General features: G+C 51.3%; 1 protein-coding gene across 2 annotated transcripts in view; it reads left to right on the top strand.

Moving 5' to 3' along the window:
- The first annotated feature begins 909 nt into the window (after positions 1-909).
- The window catches only part of NDRG1 (N-myc downstream regulated 1), a 50,916-nt gene continuing 33,469 nt past the window's right edge, over positions 910-18,356 (top strand). The window contains exons 1-3 of one of the 2 annotated variants that reach the window (XM_063080088.1): positions 910-1,021; positions 12,523-12,603; positions 16,026-16,061. In XM_063080088.1, coding sequence (XP_062936158.1) covers positions 12,541-12,603; positions 16,026-16,061 — 99 coding nt within the window. In that variant the 5' untranslated portion in view covers positions 910-1,021; positions 12,523-12,540. The remainder of the gene's footprint in view (positions 1,022-12,522; positions 12,604-16,025; positions 16,062-18,356) is intronic. The other variant, XM_063080089.1, reaches the window with a different exon arrangement.

Genomic DNA, 18,356 nt, shown 5'->3' with positions numbered 1-18,356 from the left:
GTTCTCATACTCGGTCAGGCTTGAGAACTGCTGCTTTCTTTGGTCGGAGAACACGCAGGCAACAGTTACACCAAAGCTCCACAGCAGAGCAGGACAGCGCTAAGGCTGGAAAGGGTGCTCCCTGCAAGTTCTGGAAGCCAGGAGATGAAGGCGTGAGAATCCTCCCTTCTGGCCAGGACTGTGGGAGAGGAAAAGGGCGGGCGGGCTCAGAACTGGGAAAGGGAGAGGAAGGCGTGGGGACGCGAGAATGAAGTGGGCAAGATGCAAGAGGTTAAACGGGAGCAAAGATTTCAGCACAGAGCTGAGGCACCACAGAAAGGCCACAAAGTGAAAATCCGAGGAGCTGGTCGGGCGGGAAGCAAAGGAGGCAGAGCTGGGAAGGCAGCTAAATGGAGCTCCGGGAGCTATGACGGTGAGACCCGGAGGAAGTGGGAGAGTCGCCCAGAAGAAGGGAAGTCAGAGTTTGGCGCGATGAGACTCTTCGGAGAAGAAACTCTGCGGCAGAGGTGGGGGCCACTGGGCCACGTAGAAACACAGGAAGTCCACATGCACACGCAGGAGGCGCACATGCACACACGCGCGCGCACAAACGCATTCCCCGTGCACACAGGCGCCAGCCGCACACGCCTCCCAGACGAGGGATGGGACGGAGACCGAGCCCCAGCCCGGGCCGGGAGGCCTCTCTGCGCCGCGCCCCTGCAAAGGCTTGCGCAACAGGCTGCGGCTCCAGCGGGCGCCCGCCGCGCGCTGCTCCTGCGGGCCCGGCGCTCCCGGGAGGAGGGAGCGGGAAGGGGTGTGTCCCACTGCGTGCAGGGCCCGGGAGGGGCGGGGAGGGGCGAGGCGCGGGGGCGTGGCCGTGGCGCCTATAAAGACGCCCTCCTCCGTGCCATAAACAAACCTTGCCTGGCTCCCTGCTCACCCTCCGGAGCGCACGCCCATCGTCGCCGCTGTCCTTGGATATCACCGGTGGCGGATTCGCCAGCTGAGGCACCGGCTCCTTTCCTTTCTCCCTCTGCTTTAGGTAAGCCCAACGCCCTCTTCCTTCTGGGCGCGACGAGGAGCAGAAAGAGGTGGCCCGTGGGGTGCTGCTGGGGCTCCTGGACTGCCCTTTGTGGCCCCGTGGGCTTCAAGAGCAAGCACCCGGGAGCTGCAAGTGCGCGACACTTGGGGGGCTTTGGGGCGTAGGCACCGCTGGAGTAGGGGGTTCGGCTAGGGCAAAGAAGGGGGAAAAAAGACAGGTTCCCGCTCATCCTCCCCCCAGCTGGGGAAGTGGCGTTGTGCGGGTCAGGGAGGGGGCGCCGGGTCGGCCCCGGGAACACCTGGATCGCGCTGCCCGGCTCCTGCCGGAGTCACAGCTGGCGCCGCTGGCCGGGGTGCGCGCTGCGAGGGGGCGCAGGAGGGGCTGGGTGTGTTAGGGTGTCTGCGGAAGGCGAGACTGCACGCGCGCGTGTGGATGGGGGTGAACGGGGCTGAGCGGCGCCGGCGACGAGGCTGGAGAAGCGGGCGTGGGTGTGTCTGGTTCCCACACTGGGCCGGGAGCGGGTGTGGATCGGAGGGGCGGGTGCCGATTTGTTCCCGAGGCCGGGGTGGGGTGTGTGAGACTGCGCGCGTATGTGTCGGGGGAGGGCTCGGGGTGTGTCCCAGAGCGTGCGACACGCGCGGGAGCGAGTATCCGCGGGCACCGCTGGGTCGGGTGCGTCCCTCTGGATGGCCCGGGGTTGGCGCTGTGGCGGCGCGCAGGTGGTGGCCTGGGCGAGAGGGGTCGCGCGGGCATCTGGCGGCCCCTGCGCTGGCTGGAGCTAGGAGTGGCGTCATTTTCGCCTCCGCCCACCCTCCCCCGCTTTCCTTTCCTCTCCCGTCTGTAGGTCTGGCCGCTCCTGCCCTCCGGGGGGTGGGGTGGGGGGGAGAACAGCTGGAATTGCTCGGACTTCCCGGGAGATCTTCGCGGTCTCTGATTCAGCCTCGAGGAGGAGATTGGGGCAGGGCGTGTGGGATGTGGCGTGCGCTGGGGAAAACACGCTGTCACCGCCTCTGTCAAATTAGTAGCTGAAGCTGGGATTTAGTGGGTCGGCTCCTTACCCCCACCACCGCACCCAGTCCCCCGCCTGTGGCCCCTGTGTCAGCCTTCCCTGAGGGTCCCCAGCAGTACCTCTGTGTGGCTTGGAAGTGGGAGGTGCCCTGTAGCGCGTGGGGGAGGGAGGGCCCCTTTTATTTTATGCCCAAGAACAATCCTTCCTTACAGATGTCCTGGGCACTTTACCTTGTTTGGTTCCTTTCAACTACTGAAAGATTGAAGATTCAGAGGTCAGCCAGTGGCCATGCAGGAGGGCTGTAGACACCCTACCACTGCCCATCAGCCATCCTGAAAGTTCTCCTAAGCCGCAAATGAACATGATATGTCAATACAAACCCCGTTCTTGCTATGGAGCTGCAGTTTCAAGGCACACCTTCCAGCCTAGCCTCCTCCTGTATAGAAATTCTGGCGTCTTTGCTGAGTTTCACAAATGTGCATTGAAATAACCGAGGTACGGAGAAGGAAAACCCCGGTGCCTGCCTTCCAGGGGCTTGCCAGCTGGCAGGGGGACGTGCAGGTGAAGGCGCAGACTACAGTTCTGTGCAGTATGTGCTGTGGCTGTGCCAGCCCCAGGCTGGGGGGGCACGAGGTGGGGGTTGAGGGAGGGAGAGGTTGCCAGCCAGCTCTGGAAAACTTCCAAAGGGATGGTGCTGTAGGGTGAGGAGCCATACATGGGTGTGCCTCTTGTCTGTGACTTCTTAGATTTGGGAGACCTTGTCTCCCACTAAAGGGTAAGCAGCTCCGGGGTGAGAAGGAGGACTGCCCGCTTTGCCCTGCGACCTGGCACCTGGTCCAGGGCCTGGCATATAGGAAGAGTTCAAGTACTACATTTCAGTCAAAGATGCACCTTATGTATGATGTTGGTCAAAGCAATAGGCCAGGTGACTGGATGTTCACACAATGACGAAATCACCTAAGAACACATTTCTCAGAATTTTTCTCAGCTGTCAAGCATCGCTTGACTATATATACCTGGAATGAATTAAATGGTTCCTTCTTTTCTCCTCATTCCCTGTGATTCAGTAGGTGGAGTCCCAAGGAGGTAGTGGACCGTATGGGTGGAGGTATGGGATTTAGCTTTTGAAGGACCCTGGAACATCTGTTAGGGTCGCCTCTCCCAAGGGAGCTCTCTTGCGACAAGCAAATCTGAGATTGCAGACTGTTGGTTTGATCATTTGGAATGGAGTAAAAAACTCACACAGACCTGGTCCAACCTCTTTCTATTTTATAGATGGAAACTGAGACGCAGAGAAAGGGAGAGATGTGCCAAGGCTGAGCAGGACCTAGACCTCACTTTCCAGACCTCTTTCTGGAAGTATCATGGTCAGGATTAAAGGCAGTGAACAGAAAGGGTCCGGGCTTAGGTTTTGCCAGTCTGCTATGGAGGGGCACAAAAAAACCGTACCTTCACTAAGTTCCTGGTGAGGACACTCTTGAGGCAGAAGAAGTGGAACGTGGATGATTTTTTTAAATGTCAATCAGGTGTTCTTGAGAGATTAGCCATATCAATCTAGTGAGACAGGGACCAAGGGCAACAGCTCCGCTAGGCGGCCTTTGATTGGACTGGGTCGCCCCCTCCAGGATAAATGGCAGATCTGAACAGAGTTGGGGGCCCCTGGGGGTGCATTGAAATCTGCTGGCCTGAGGTTGTCTCAGCATGGACCCAAAACAAAGACTGCATTGTGTTTTTCTGGTGTCCCAAAGCTGCAGTTCTTCCTTGGGGTCTGACTCCAGAGATTCCGGTCCAAGTTGTGACTCAAAGACCCTGTGCCTCAGAGAGAAAGCCCCGATGATGACTCAGCATCTAAGATCCTAGCAGGGAGCAGGGCCTGACTCCAGCCTGGAAGGAAGGGATGGAACTGGGCCGTAACGTCTCTCTCTCTCCAGATCAGTTGTGGTCTCCACTCATCCTATTTAGTCTTTGCAGGAACCCTGCTTGGGTTCTATCAGATCCATTGAATGGATGAGGAAACAAAGGCCAAGAGGGTTTCAGGACTTGCCTGTAGCCATGTGGCTGAAAGTGGGAGAGACATTAAACCTGGAGAATTGAACTTCAAAGGCTTTGCTCTTTTCCACAACAACACGTTGGGGTGCCTGGAGAAGTCGGGCTAGAATGAAAAGTACAGCGAGGTAATCTGGAGCCTCGTGCCTCAATTTCCTCTTCTGTAAAATGAGAATAACAGACTGTCTCATCAGGATGTATAAGTATAAACTGAGTTATTCCCCGTAAAATGAGAATGGTGGGAAGGTAGGTGTTTGCCGTTAGTAACACTCACAAAAGACATTCTCAAGGCATCTCCGACAGCCAGTGTCTGGCTGTCCACTGCCTAAACTTACCCAGGCCTGTGCAAGTGTCTGCAAATGCTGGACCCAGGTTTTGCATTATGGGGTTCTTCCAAAAAGCTAGGTTTATGTAGATTGCATAAAAATGTCATGGGAACCTTGTCTGAAGTGCACATTTCCAGGCCCAGTCTCCTGAGATTCTCATTCAGGGGGTCTGGGATGGGCATTGTTTCAAAGCTCCTTGGGAGGGCTCAAGGGTGGGGTATACTGAAGGCAGCCGGAGTTGAGGACCGCTGTTCCAGAATGATGCGGGAGAGAGAGAGGAGGGAGTGGCGGCACATGCCGTACCTTTTTGGTCACCCTGTGTCCTCAGGGTCAGGCAGTTTGTGAGTGCTCGATAATTAGCTCTTGTCTGGCTAATGTGCCTTGTGGTTTAGTGCTTCACCTCATTCAATTGAGGTAGGAAACACTCTTCCCACTTCTCAGATCAGAAAAGTGAGGCTCAGGCAGGTGAATCTCTTGTCCAGAATCAAATGAGCAGGGTCCGGATCAATGTGAGCCACCCTAATTTTTTCCAAACTTTGGTATTGCCCTCAAAGGCTGCCCAGCCCCTCTGAGCCCGTCTGTTGAGAATGAACTTGGTTTCCTGAGCTTATTTCAGGCTGCCCTTCCTGCCTCCCTGATGGCAGTTTGGTCCAAGGCTTGCCTTTCTGTTTGCTCTTTCTCTTTAAATTTGGAGACAGACAGGCTAGATGGCAGTCTCTGCTGCAGAACTTGGTCTCCTACCGTGTGCTGGCCCAGGCTTGCTGCAGGTGGGTGTGCAGAGGGGGTGGGGACACTGAGGCTCAACCAGAAGGAAGCTGCAGAGGTGGAGGAGCACGATTGGGTGTTAATTGGATGTCAGCGTGGAACTGAGTTCTCCGGAGTGGGCACCATGTGAGAAAAAAAGGTGGGGAGTCTGCTTAGGCACTCTAGAGTAGGAACGGATAACAAAATCAGGTCCACAAACAAGTCTCTTTTTGACCCAGAGTCGTTGACTTTCCCGTCTAACATTTATTAAAGACCTGTCCACCCCTGGCCTGCCTGGGCTCCATCTCTAGGCTTTTTCCATTAAGTGGAGTGTTCCTCCAACTGAATCTGTGAGGCTCGTTAGCAGTCTGGGGACCTCAAGTGCTCTGCTCAGGAGCTCATATTTTATTCTCTAGGACCCCCACCCCCCAAAGTCCATGGAAACCTTTATCCAAGTATAAATCGTTAAACCCACACAAAGATCTCCTTGAAGAGAGGTGAGGGAAGAGGTCGCCATGTTGTTCCCCCATCTCCACCCCCGGTGCCACCGCCTTGGCTTTGAGAAGGTTCTGGTGAGTCTAAAGACTCTCTCAGCTGGAAATCCTCACCTCCTGTCCTTTCTCTTTCATAGTCATGGAAGTCTCCTCTTTTCTGCAGAGTGCCCCCCTGGCTTTCCCCTCCTGCCTGGGAGCGGGCACCCTTCTTGGATCACACTGGCTGTGGTTGTCTCTCTACTTCTCCATTTCCCCATGAGAGCTGAGAGCCTGGTACTTAGTAGGCACTTCATTGTTGGCCAAGAGGAAATCTCCATTCATGAAGGAAGTAGCCTGGGCCATCTTGTGCAGGAAAGACTCGAGGACCATTCTAGAGCATGGAAGCAGCAGGACCATTTTGGGGAAGGATCTTGTTAGTGTGGCGAGCATCCGATCTTGAGGACAAAGGGCTCTGTAGGGAGAATCCATTTCCACGTCCTGTGCTAACACTGGCTCCGTTTGTGTGATTTCAACAAATTATCTCAGACCATTCAGTGCAGCTCACGCCTGTCCCACAGATTCGCAGAATAATGCTCTAATGCGACCAATGTCATCCTTTGGACTTCCAGTTACTTGGCATGTCCCCTTGGATGGTCGTCTTCCCTCTGCCAAACAAATTACTATGAGCTGCCAGAAGGCCACTGAGAATCTCCAGGAAGATCCTGGTTGTACTGCAGGGAAGAGGGGGGCGATGACTGTATTCCCGACACCTCCCTCTTCCTGCTATTGTGTTCAGACACTCTCTCTGACCTCCTTGGTTCATGGCGAACACACAGAAGTTCCAGGACTAGGGACTGGGGTTGGCCTTCTCCTTGGCGATTCCTTTTCTATTTCAATCTGGAACAATTCATTGATGCCTAATGAGTTTCAGGCTCCATGCAAAGCACAGGGCCCTTGAGGAATTCCTAGTCTGGTTGTGTTCTCCACGTGACACTTGGACTGATCAGTCCAAGACTTTGAGAACCCTATTCTTGACTTCCCTTCCCCTAAACTAGGGATCTTTCTTGAAGGTCCAGTGAACCCACCTATGTTGTTTGCTAGGGAATGACATGAAAAAAAAAAAAAAAAAAAAGAGGGCTGCCAACTTCCTCACCCTCCCCAGAGTCTTGAGTTTCAAAAGATCCAGAAAACACCAAGAGAGCCCATGAACTGCATTGTAGCTTGACCTCAAAATCTCTTTCGCAAAGAAACAACAAAAGGATATATCTACAGTAAGGCAGAGTATCCTGGGCATATCCCAAGGCAGTTTTCCTTGAGATTAATGCAGAAATGGGACTGTTCTCTGGAACTTTCTGAGGGTTGCTATATTCGGGGAAATTACTGCCAAAATAGCACCAGCACACATTGATTTTTCCCCTCTTTTAAAAATCTATTCTATAAAGAGCCCAGTGTGCTGGAAAGAACACTGGCTTTCAAGGGGCTCTGAAACCAGGCATGTTATTGAGGGGACAAAATCTGGGCCAGTTGCTGTGATGACAATCAATGTTGGACTCATCAACCGTCCCCTCCTAGTCTGCTTTTCTCTGCTTCGCATAAAGACTTCAGGAGGCTGTTGTCTGCTCTCTCCGAGCTCCACGCCTGCATCCACAACAAATGAGTGAGTTTTTCATCTGCCATATCAGGAAGGTGCTGTTGGGAAGAGCTGGACTGAGACCCTTCTGGGTGTTGCAAAGGGAGAATACAGAAGTCCAAGATGTGGATTTTTCCAGAAGCTTGGGCCTACTCCAGTGGGTCAGTGATGACTGTACAGGGTGGAGGGAGAAGCGTGGGACTCCCCTAGATGACCTCCGCATGCCAGTAGCCTCACAGTCACATGTGGCCCATCCTTAGAACATCGTACTTGGACAAAGGGCATCAACAAGGTCTGTTTGTATATTTAGGGCAATGTGAGGTCATTGCCAACTCTCCCCTTTAAGGTTGCTTTAACCTATGCCAGCTTGATGCTTGCAGACTTGGGCACATACCTTACCCTCTCTATGCCTCAGTTTCCCCATCCATTAAATAAACATGGTGGTGCCTACCCTCTAGGGTTGCGGTGAAGCTCAGAGGAAGTACTGAGTTTAGAGCCCAGTTAGCACCATAGAAGTTCTTTTTGTTATTGTGGTGCATCTGTGTAGGGTTTTATTGTTTCCTACCTGTGGCTGCCCTTCCTGGGGCAGGTAGGTCCTGGAGCTTCCAGAACATGGGTGTTTCTCTGCTGGATGTCCCTGCAACCCATGCCATGGGAATTCTGGGGACTAGGAGAGTTTGCCCAAGAGGGTGTGCAAGTGGGTCCTTCTAGATGGCCTGAGTGAGGGCAGTGACAGAGTCGGAGGGAGGCTCCCCACCCTAACAAACAGGGCTCTAGGCTAGGAGAAAGAGAGGGAATTGCTCCAAGCTGCAGGGCTAATCTGGCTGGAGCTGTGTGCTTGGCAGGGCCCTGGGAAGACCCCTGTGAGCACGGCCCTTTTGTCTTTGTGAAGCTCTTTCCTGCCCATGTTCTCATTTGTCCCATTTGTTTCAGACCATGTGACAGTCATAGGACAGACACTGTGCATACTTTACAGATAGAGAAACTGAGGCCCAGAGAGGCAATGCCTTGCTCAAAGCCATGTAGCAAGAAGGTGGCAGGATTCCGTGCCCTGGATACCTAAGCCAGTGCTCTGCAGACCACTGAGGCTTTTGGGGAATCATAGGCTCTGTGTGTCCCCCCCAGTGCCCCAGTGGCTGGTTAACAATTCTCATGTGGTCTTGGATTGCCCAGGATGCCTCTGCTTTCTGCCTTCCCAGGCCCTGGGTCATGGTCTTTTCTTCCTTGGGCAGGTCCTGGTCTTGGCTTCCCCTGGAACTCATGAGTTCCAGCTGATGGCTGACTGTCTCCTGGGTCTGTTGAATAAGAAGGTGTTTGCCCAGCCCCTCTTGGGCCTTCGTTACTCATTGACTGATGTGCTAATGAGAGGAGACCCGGGGTACGTTGGGTCCAATAGCTGGAAACTCATGTGGCATTTGCTGAACAGCTTCCATGTGTCCCCATCCATGCTGGGCCACTTTGCAACTGACAGTGTGTAAAACACAGGCAGTGTCCTCCCTCATGTCCCGACACAACCAGGAAAGGAAAGTACACTGATTAATTGAGCAGCTGTCTGCCTGATTCTATGTGCCTTTGTTTAATTTAAGCCCTGCTGCTGCTTGCTGGGAGCAGGAGTTATCTAGCCCATTTTACAGAGAAGCAAGCTGAGGCAAAGTGGTTAGATAGCGTGTTTAGGATCACAGAGCTAAGACATGGCCACGCTTGAGGCTGACCTCAAGCCTTCTTCCTAGCTCCTGGCCACCTTTCCTTTCTCTGATGCTGGTTGGAAAGAAAAAGGGGTGACACAAGGCAGTCTGGCAGGTGGTGTTGTGACCCGGAGCCCTGTGTCTGGTGCTGAGCTGGGTTATAGCAGGAGATCTGTCCTGACCTCATTCCCTGTCTGGAGGGGCTTCTGTCTGTTTTTCTTGTCTGAGAGACACGGGTTGGCAGGCCTGAGCCATCTTCCCAGGAGGAGCAGGGTGGCCGGGAGTCAGACTGCTGGGACCCCACCTGCTGTGCTGTGTGTGGCCTTGCCCTGACACCCCATCTGTTAAATGATCACTGTGGCCCTTTCTGGTCCTGTCATTCTGTGATGATGACTTTTTCCACAAGACAGTGGAGAGATGGGGGCTGTAGTCCGGTGCTGACCTCCAGCCCAGGGAGAAGGGGCCTGCTGCACCTGCTGAGCCAGCAGGCCTAGGGCCGGCTGGGGGCGACCCCTGGGATGGCACCACTGGGGGAAGCAGGAGTGGGGGCACTGGCCAGAGGCTCCCAAACCAGGTCACTTCTCACCGCCCTTCTTCCTGGCAAGGAAGAATCACATGTGCCTGTAAAGCAGTGTCCTCTGTTGGAACTGTGTCCCTAAGTGAGCCTCATACTCTTGGGGAGGTGGCTGAACCCCAGAGAAAAAGTGTTCTGAGGCAGCGTGTGTTGGGTGAAGAAGTAAGCGTGTGAGTGGTGACAGCTCCGTCCCGGCCACCCTCCTGCAGCTGGTTGTGCGAGTCCGGACAGTCCTCAGAACCTTCGGGGTCAGCCTCTACCTCTAAAAAGGGATGGGCTGTGTGTGTGAGAGAGAGAGAGAAAGGGAGAGATTGTGTGAGTGTGAAGTCATCCAAAGCACCTCAGTTTTTTTTAAAATCTGTTTTTACATGTTGAATTTCCTTATAAGATTTCCCTTGGACAAAAGCTTCTGAAAAAATAGTTTGAAAAGTTCTTTGGTTGAGGCATCAGAGACAGGATCAGGGCAGGTCTTTGAATGGCCCATGGCAGGAGAATTAGGTGGGAGCAGCTGCCCTCTCCCTGCCCCTCGCAGGGTGACCACATGTTGGACCAGCAGCTGGCTGGGTTCGAGGGGCAGAGGGCACCTACAGCCCTGGGTGTGGGCAGCCTTGGTTATTGCAGGGCAGTGACCTACTGAATAGGGCAGACCTGCTGGTGGGGGCCTCTTCACCCCAACCCCCATGATATTTACATTCAGTAACATGCAGGCTGCCCCCAGGCCTGCAGCCCCACCGTCCCAAAAGACAAATGCAAAGTCTGCTCTGCTTTATCCAGTCTCCTGCAGACTTCAGAGTCCTAGGACCTTACTGGATGGCTCACAGTCAGTTGATCGATTGTTTTGGATACAATCAAAAATGTCCCTAGACATTGCTGAATGTCCCCTGGGAGATGAAATCATCCCTAGTTTAGTTTACATAAACACTGTGATGGTCCTCAGTAGCTTCACTTCTGGATTTCCCTGAGGCCCACAGGACGCAGACGGGTCGAGGCCGGATGAAGCCCTCTAGATCCAAAAAGTAGAAGTACTTGACATTTCTAGGAGACTCGGCCATTTTTCAACCCACTGCCACGAGTGGTCTGGGAAGCTAAGGTGTAGGAAGATTAACAGGTATAGGGGTGTGGTAAAGAGGTTTCGCCTGGTGCGTGTTTAGAAAACCACACAGGCTGAAATTGAACTCTTTTCTGTTCTGAAGTTGGAGGAGGGGGGCCATGGAGACTAACGTTCTATTCTAATGTGACCGCAGTTTCTGGAAGCCAAGGAGGGAGGAACTACGGCACCTGCTGAGTCCATATAAATGTAGAATTGTTTTCAAGGTGTTCCACTCTTGGTTGAACAACAATGAAACATGAATTTAAATAAAAGCACTGCTGTTAAGCTACATCGTACATATGTTCAGCAAGTGGCCTCGCCTGACCGTGCACCTGGTACAAGTGTTAGGAGCTAGAGGGGGGGAAGAGGACACAGGTGCCCGGTGGGGCTCACTGGAGGGGCTCACCAGTGTGGCTGAATAAGGCCTGCTTGAGCCCACCCAGGAGGATAGTGGGAGACCCCCGCCGTCACCCTTGGGTTATTTGCTGAGCAGAATATGTTAAGAAGCCCCTGGGAAATGTGAAGTCCTTGCACTGTCAGGATGAGGGTGGTGTTGCCAGGGCCCTCGGTTTCTGGAAGGCTCCCTAAGCTGTGTAGGCGAGTTGTCCCATGGCCCGGGGTCTCGGGACCACAAATACGCTGAATTAGCAAAGCTAACAGACCCTGGCTTTTCAGGCTTCCTGCCTCCAAGCTGGCAGCTGTCCAGGAATGCTCACAAATATAAAACTGACTTTGTTTTTGGAATGTTCTGGAGCATAGAGTCCAAAAGCTGCATAAAGGCATTCTTGTAGAGCTGGTTATCTACTGGGGAAAACCGTGCTAGGGCCCCAGACCAGAGCATCCCAGTGGAGGGTGGAATCTGCCCACAGAATGCCATGTGTTAGCACAGGGGCTGGGGGTGGATCGGGGGCAACCTCTAAGACGTGTTTCAAGAGGTTCTTATGGGTTCAGGGACCTGGGTCTTCGGAGGAGCCCTGGGCCGGAATTTCAAAGATTTATGCTGTCTGCCATTACATCCAAGGGGCAACTCGGGGCCCAGGCTCTCACTCTGGAAGGCAACATTATGAGAGCCTTGGAAGGTTGTTTCTCACTGAGTTTTCCAGTTCAGAAGATCTGGATCTGTGCACTGGGTGGGTGGCCTGGGCTCCTCCCTCTTGTCACTCCATCTCTCCTGTCCTTTGCTGCTACCTGTAACACTTAACTTTCTTCTAGGTTTTTTGTGCCTCATCCCAGGTACTGGTGGGCATTTAATTGTCCCAACTCAACTGTTGACCCATAAGAATAAATGCTTATACCTCCAGCTCCCCTATTAAGCTCAGTAGATGTCACTGCCCTGTCCAGGCCTTGCTCCCCAGGGAGTTGATTATGACAGTGCTCCAAGCCCCTCCAAACTCTGTTCCAGTCTAGTTTTGCAGCCCTCATCTCTCCTGGTCTTTCTTCATCTGCCCGACAATAGAGTCAATGGGGAGCCCCTCTGGCCCACGGCTGCTTGCCCGCCCCCCTGCTTTGGCTCAAGAAGTACTTTTTGTGTTGAAGTTTCTTTTCCAAAATCCTGCTGCACATTCAGGGCCTGTCAGACCCCTTGGCCTAAGGTTTTCCCAGTTCCCTGTTCCTCTTCCCTTTCAGCATGTAGCTGAGTGTCCTGCACAGAGGTGGCTGCACGTGTGTGTGTGTGTGTGTGTGGCCACCCCTCTGTTGAGGTTAGTGGTGAAGATGAAGACTATACCTTGCCTGCACATGGTGGGCATCCTGTGACCTCATGGGGCACTAGCTACAAAGGGCCTCCTTGTTGCCAGTCATGCACTGTGTGAGAGGTGACAGCTGCTGGGCAGAGAGAAGATCCAGCCTTTTTTGCCCTTTTCACTCCTTAGTCTCGGATTTGCTTCCTTCAGGAAGTGCTGACCTGGACTTTGTCTTCTTGCAGGCAGGTGACAGCAGGGACATGTCTCGGGAGCTGCAAGACGTGGATCTCGCCGAGGTGAAGCCTTTGGTGGAGAAAGGGGAGGTGAGTGGAGATGCTCCTGGCTATCCCCCATCCTATGTGCACACGTACACACAGACATATGCACACAGCATGCACACACACACGGGCATACTCACGTACATGTGCGCATGAACACAGCATGCACAAAAGCATGCATGCACCCACGCACATGTGCACAGACATGCCCACTGCTTCCTTGAATGTAGAGGGGTGGGAAGCATGGGATCAAGTCCCAGCTGGGCCTCTCAGTGCTACAGCATCACTGGCCTGGCCCCTTGCCCACCTCTGTCATCCTTTCTGCCCACACCTTGCTACTCTCATTTGGAAAGTGAGAGCGTTGAACCAGAGGCTCTCTAAGCACCCCCATCTTTGACGTCCTGTGGTTCTAGAACATGCAACATAGAGCCCAGTTGCCCATGGGTCTGCCTACCCAGAGCTTACCAAAAGCCACACCCTCTGGGGCCACACTGCCTGGGTTTAAATCCTGGCTGTGACACCCTTTGCCACTTTGTGTCCACTGGCAAATCCTTCAACCTCTTTCTCTTCTAGTTCCTCATCTGTAAAATGGTGATACTGGGACTTATGTCATGTGGCTGGGTGAGGATGGAGTTTTAATTCACATGGGGATGTTCTGTTTTAATTCATATGCAGCAGTAAGAACTTTGCCATGGAGGAGATGGGCAAGGCATATTAGCTCTTGTGGTGGTTAATGATATCTTTTTGGTCAAACCTCTGAGGTCAGTAGAGGCCTTCTGCTGGAAACAAAAGCCACAGCCCTGCAACCTGGGCTGGCATGGCTTGTCCTGGGCTGATTGTTCTGACGACAAATGTGGCTTTACGTTAGCACCGTTGACACTGTGTTTTTAAAGCGTGTTCGTGTCCTGATTCTCATGGAGCTTCATAACTGCTTATGATACGTTTTTTTTTTTTTTTTTTTTCCTTTTTAAATGTGGAAGCTCAGGCTCAAAAGTGAAGTTATTCTTAGGCCAATTAAGTGCTTTAAAAAATAATAGTTAATGTGCGTTGACCACGTCCTGTATGCCTGCCTCTCAGCTAACCATATTTCACCTGGTCGGTGTAGGTATTTGACTCTGTGATTGTTCCCGTTTTACAGAAAAGGAAGCTGAGTGTCAGAGAGGTTAATTTGTCCTTGGTCACATAGTTAACGAACTGTGGGTTGTAGAATCAAACTCAGGCTGGCTGATGTTGGTAAATAGACTATTCATTTAATTTTCTTTTGACTGTACATGTGGCTGCTGTTTTAGGTTCATAATGTCTTAGACTTTTCATTATAAATGTGTGAGGCAACTATCTCTACTCCCATTTGGCTCATAAAGAAACTGGTCTCAGACAAGAAGGGATTTGCCCAAGTTCATCCAGATGGTTGGCACAGCTCGGGTTAGAAACCAAGCCTGGGGAAGCTGCAGAATTCTTATTATACTACACTAAGAATCTGCAAACCTTTTCTGTAAATGGTCAGATAGCAAATATCTTAGGCTTTGCAGGCCATCTGATCTCTGTTCTTTGCCATTATATCGTGAAAGCAGCCATGGACAATGTGCAAGTGAATGAGCTTGCTGTGTTCCAATATAACCTTATTTACAAAAACAGGGAGTGGTTCATAGTCAGCCACCCCCTCCTGTACATTGTGCATACTCTAAATCTATTTCCTTTCCACTCTGGGTCTATGGTACAGTCTTAAAAAACACTCAAACAAACAAAAAACCCCTAGGTAGTACAAATATATATCAACATTTTTTATCTCTCCTTTTTAAAAATCATATTAAAATAGTATACCATGCCTTGCTTTATTCATACCTTACTTATTTCTTGGAGATGTTTCCAACAGCAGTCCATAGAGCACTTGCTTTTTTCTTTCCAGCTACATATGAGGGTACTTCAAAAAGTTCGTGGAAAAGAAAAAAAAATCATATTATCATTCAATTCTGTTTTTTCATGAACTTTTGGAAGTATCCTCATAGCAACACCAAATTTACCTAACTATGCCCAGTATGTGGACACTTGTGTCTTTGCAACCTTCTGTGGTTACAAACAGTGCTGCAGGGTATTTGTACCATTGGTGTGTCCTGCTTGTATCTCATTTTGTACGTGTGCAGGGGCAACCCATGGCGAAATTCTCAGAAGTGGCATCACTAGATCCAAGGGTAAATGCATTTTAAAACACATTATTTATTTATTTCAGGCAATCCACTGATATCCTTAGAAAATTTAAGAGCTTGTCAGCTCCAAGTTACATGCTAGTCCATCTCTAAGTGGATATTTACCTTTTTCTTCAAGGTTTAGATGGAAATAAATTTCTTCCAATTCCCTAGATTGCCCCAGCAAATTTTTTTTTTTTTAAATTAGGCTTGCTGTTGGGAAGTTCTTTGTCATGTCTGTCCTCAATCTGGACTGCTGCTGCAGACTTCTTGACAGTTTGAAGTTTGGGCTTACACAGAATGGCTTTCCCCACTCCCTCCTACCAAAACACACTTGGGCGCGCATGTGCACATGCACAAACACACACACACATACACACACACACACACACACTCACACTGCATAGATGTCAGCCGCCTTTGCTTCCACCTGAATCTACCACTTCCCTAATGTTCTTATCCACAGCCCAGGAAGTGTGAAGCTATTTTAATCCCCAGCAGCAGGGCTCTGACACCATCTGGTCTTCTAGCCCCTGCTGTCCTAAGGGGCTGTGTTCTGTTTCCCTCACCTCTGTTGCATTTTGCTCTGCTCAGCTGTCTCCTTTCCTGGTGGTTGGCAGTGGGTTAGTCTGGGGTTCAGAGTTTAGAGGGTGTTTGGAATCCATCTCTGGGTTGGGAGGAAAACATGCCAGCAGCATCTCTTGGAAATGTCCACCTAAGCCCCAGTTCATCCCGTGAGCCACACTTTCACCACTGCATAAGAGACGAGGACCCTTTCTCTCTCTTCCTCATCCTGTCCTGCCACTGACAGCTCTGGTGAAAGATGGAATTTGGGCAGAAATTCAGAATTTTTTGATTGAGGGAAATGTTTAGAGGTCTCTACTTTCCTCTTCCCCCCATGAGAAATTGCATTTTAATCCAGTATGACAGCAGCCATGAAAAAAATGTAAGGAGAACAATGACACGGACATGGTGGAGACAGGAAAACCAGTTAATAGCCAATGACAGTCCTGTGATCTCTCAAGCTTGTGGTCACTTTAGACTTTCAGATCTTTCTTTACTGAAACTATTGTAAAAAATGAATTCAGCTAATGTGTTTACTTTCCTGCTGAACTGCTGTTCTTTGAGATGAAAAGGAAAGCCTTACTTTGTAAGGAATCTAGGAGGCGACGCAGAGAAGGGAGGGTAAATAGAGATTCAGGGTGTGGAGAGTGCTGTGTCCCAACATCCTTTCTCCAACCAAGGAAACTGATGAAACTGACAACCTCTCTTGTCTCTCCACAGACCATCACCGGCCTCCTGCAAGAGTTTGATGTTCAGGCAAGTAGAGGACGTGGCTTGCTTGCCTTCTCCCTTCCCGCTTCCCTGCCCCATCTTCTCTCTTTCCTCTTTCTTTCTATTGGTTTGAAGTAGATCATTGTCCCAATGTTGGGGGCAAGGAGAGAGAAGGAAGTCCCTTCCCACACTCAGATGCTGCTCCTGGGCAGGAGCCGGTTTGAGTTCTGGCCAGGGAAGCAGGAGCCAGTCACTCGGCCTGAAAGCAGCACAGAGACACAGCCCTCTTCAGCCTGCATAGCTGGAGCATGTTCTGGGGAGAAATGGCAAGATATTGGGTGGGCTCAGACCCTGTAATGGGAGGGAATGGAAGCAAAGGCTTGATGTTCTTGGCTCTGCCTGGGAACGTGACACCACCTTTCTCTGTGGTTTACTGGCCCGGGACTGAAGCGCGTCCATCCCTGCTCAAGGTTGGCGGGAGGGCTGGTGGTGCGTCTTGAGCTTTGTCCAGGAACGAGCTCTCAGGAGAGCGGGCTGGGCTCTGTCGGTCTAGGGGTGGGTCAGAACTTCAGGAACTTTAAGTCCTGGACTCATTATCCCAAAGCTCAGGTGGGCCTCACACTGTGCTGGGCCTGGGGAGCAGGGTGGGACAGGAAGCCTGAGCCCATGGGAGCTTGCAGTCTCCCCCAAAGGAGGAGAGGAGCACCCGTGGACCAGCCAGGCAGGCTGATAGGTGCTCACCTGAACCTCTGCCAGCGGCTCACCAGGTGTCCCCAGCTTTGGGACCATTCTGAGCTTTGCGTCTCCATGTCTCACTGGCTTCATGACCTCAAAGCTGTGCTCATCTGTGAAAAGATGACACCAGAATCTCCCTACCCAGGGCTCTTATGAAAATTGAGTGCACTTAGCACATTCATATTGTTGTGCAGCCGTCCTCACCACACATCTCCAGAACTCTTTCCATCTTGCAAGACTGAACTCTGTCCCCATGAAACACAGTCCTTTTTTCCCTGGCCCCAGGCTCTGGCACCTGCCATTCTTCTTTCTGTCTCTGTGAATTTGGCTGCTCTAGGGACCTCAGGTAAGGGCAATCATGCAATATTTGTCTTTCTGTGACTAGCTCATTCCACTTAGCCTCATGTCCTCAGGGTTCATCCATGCTGTAGCATGTGTCAGAACATTCTTCCTGTTTAAGGCCACATAATATACCATTGTATGTCTGGACCACATTTTGCTTGTCCAGTTTTCAGTGATGGACACTTGGGTTGCTTCCCCCTTTCGGCTATTGTGACTAATGCTTCTATAAACATGGGTGTGTGGATATTTCTTCAAGACCCTGCTTTCAATTCTTTTGGTTTTATGAGAGTACCTTCAAAAAGTTCGTGGAAAGATTAGTATTATCTTTCGATTCTCTTTCGTCACAAACTTTCTAAAGTGCCCTCATATACAGAGGAATAGAATTACTGGATAACATTGCTATTGTGGATTTTAAAAATCTTGGTCATCAATTCTGGGAAACCTAGCAAGCATAGTTTTTCTGTCCCCTGTGAAGATAATTCCTCACTTTTGGGTCACTCTTGATAGTTTGCAAAGTACCTTTATGTGTTTCTGTGTCAGGACACAGGCTGCTGGTGGAGCAGAAAGCAGGGGCTCAGGGTGGGCAAAGGAGCTGCACCTTAGGACATCAGCAAAGTGGGGAGCACAAAGAGAAGCCTGTGGAAAGGGGGTGGCGGAGGTCAGGGTGAGGTTTACCAACATCAGGCCTGGCCTGAGCCATCTCAGTTAATCCCTGGAACTGTCCCATGAGGTTAGGGCATTTTTCCCTATTGTGCATTCCTTTGTTCCTTTAACAAACGCCCACTTTGTGCCTGGCATTGTCTTAGGTGCTGGGGCTACAGTGGTGAGCATGACAGGCAGTGATCTCTGTTTTCAGGAACTTAGATTCTGGAATAATAGCTCAGCACTATTGGACACTGAATATCCACCAACCATCGTCTGAGTGTGGCCCAGGTTGTGCTTGTGTGATGCTCACAGCAATTTATCCCCATGTTACAGATGGAGAACCCAGAGCACAGAGAGGCTGAGTAACTTGCCTGAGGTCACAGGGCTGGAAAGGGGGAGGGCTAGGGCTTGAACTCAAGTCATGTGCTTCTGGAGCACAGGTTTGACACAGCTTCTTGTGACTTCCTAGAAGGGAGAGACAGACAGACAGAAAAACAAGCAAGCGTGACAATTCTAGCTTCTGTAGGTGCTTTGAAGATAGAAGTGCAGGAAGATGGTGGTGGGATAGGGAAAAATGTGGCACTGTCTTATGTTGAGGGATCAGGGAAGGCTTTCAAG

Source organism: Cynocephalus volans, chromosome 15 (genome assembly GCF_027409185.1).
Source record: "Cynocephalus volans isolate mCynVol1 chromosome 15, mCynVol1.pri, whole genome shotgun sequence".
Classification (NCBI taxonomy): domain Eukaryota; kingdom Metazoa; phylum Chordata; class Mammalia; order Dermoptera; family Cynocephalidae; genus Cynocephalus; species Cynocephalus volans.
The sequence above is the reverse complement of the archived record's forward strand: the minus strand, read 5'-3'. Positions and strand labels throughout refer to the sequence as shown.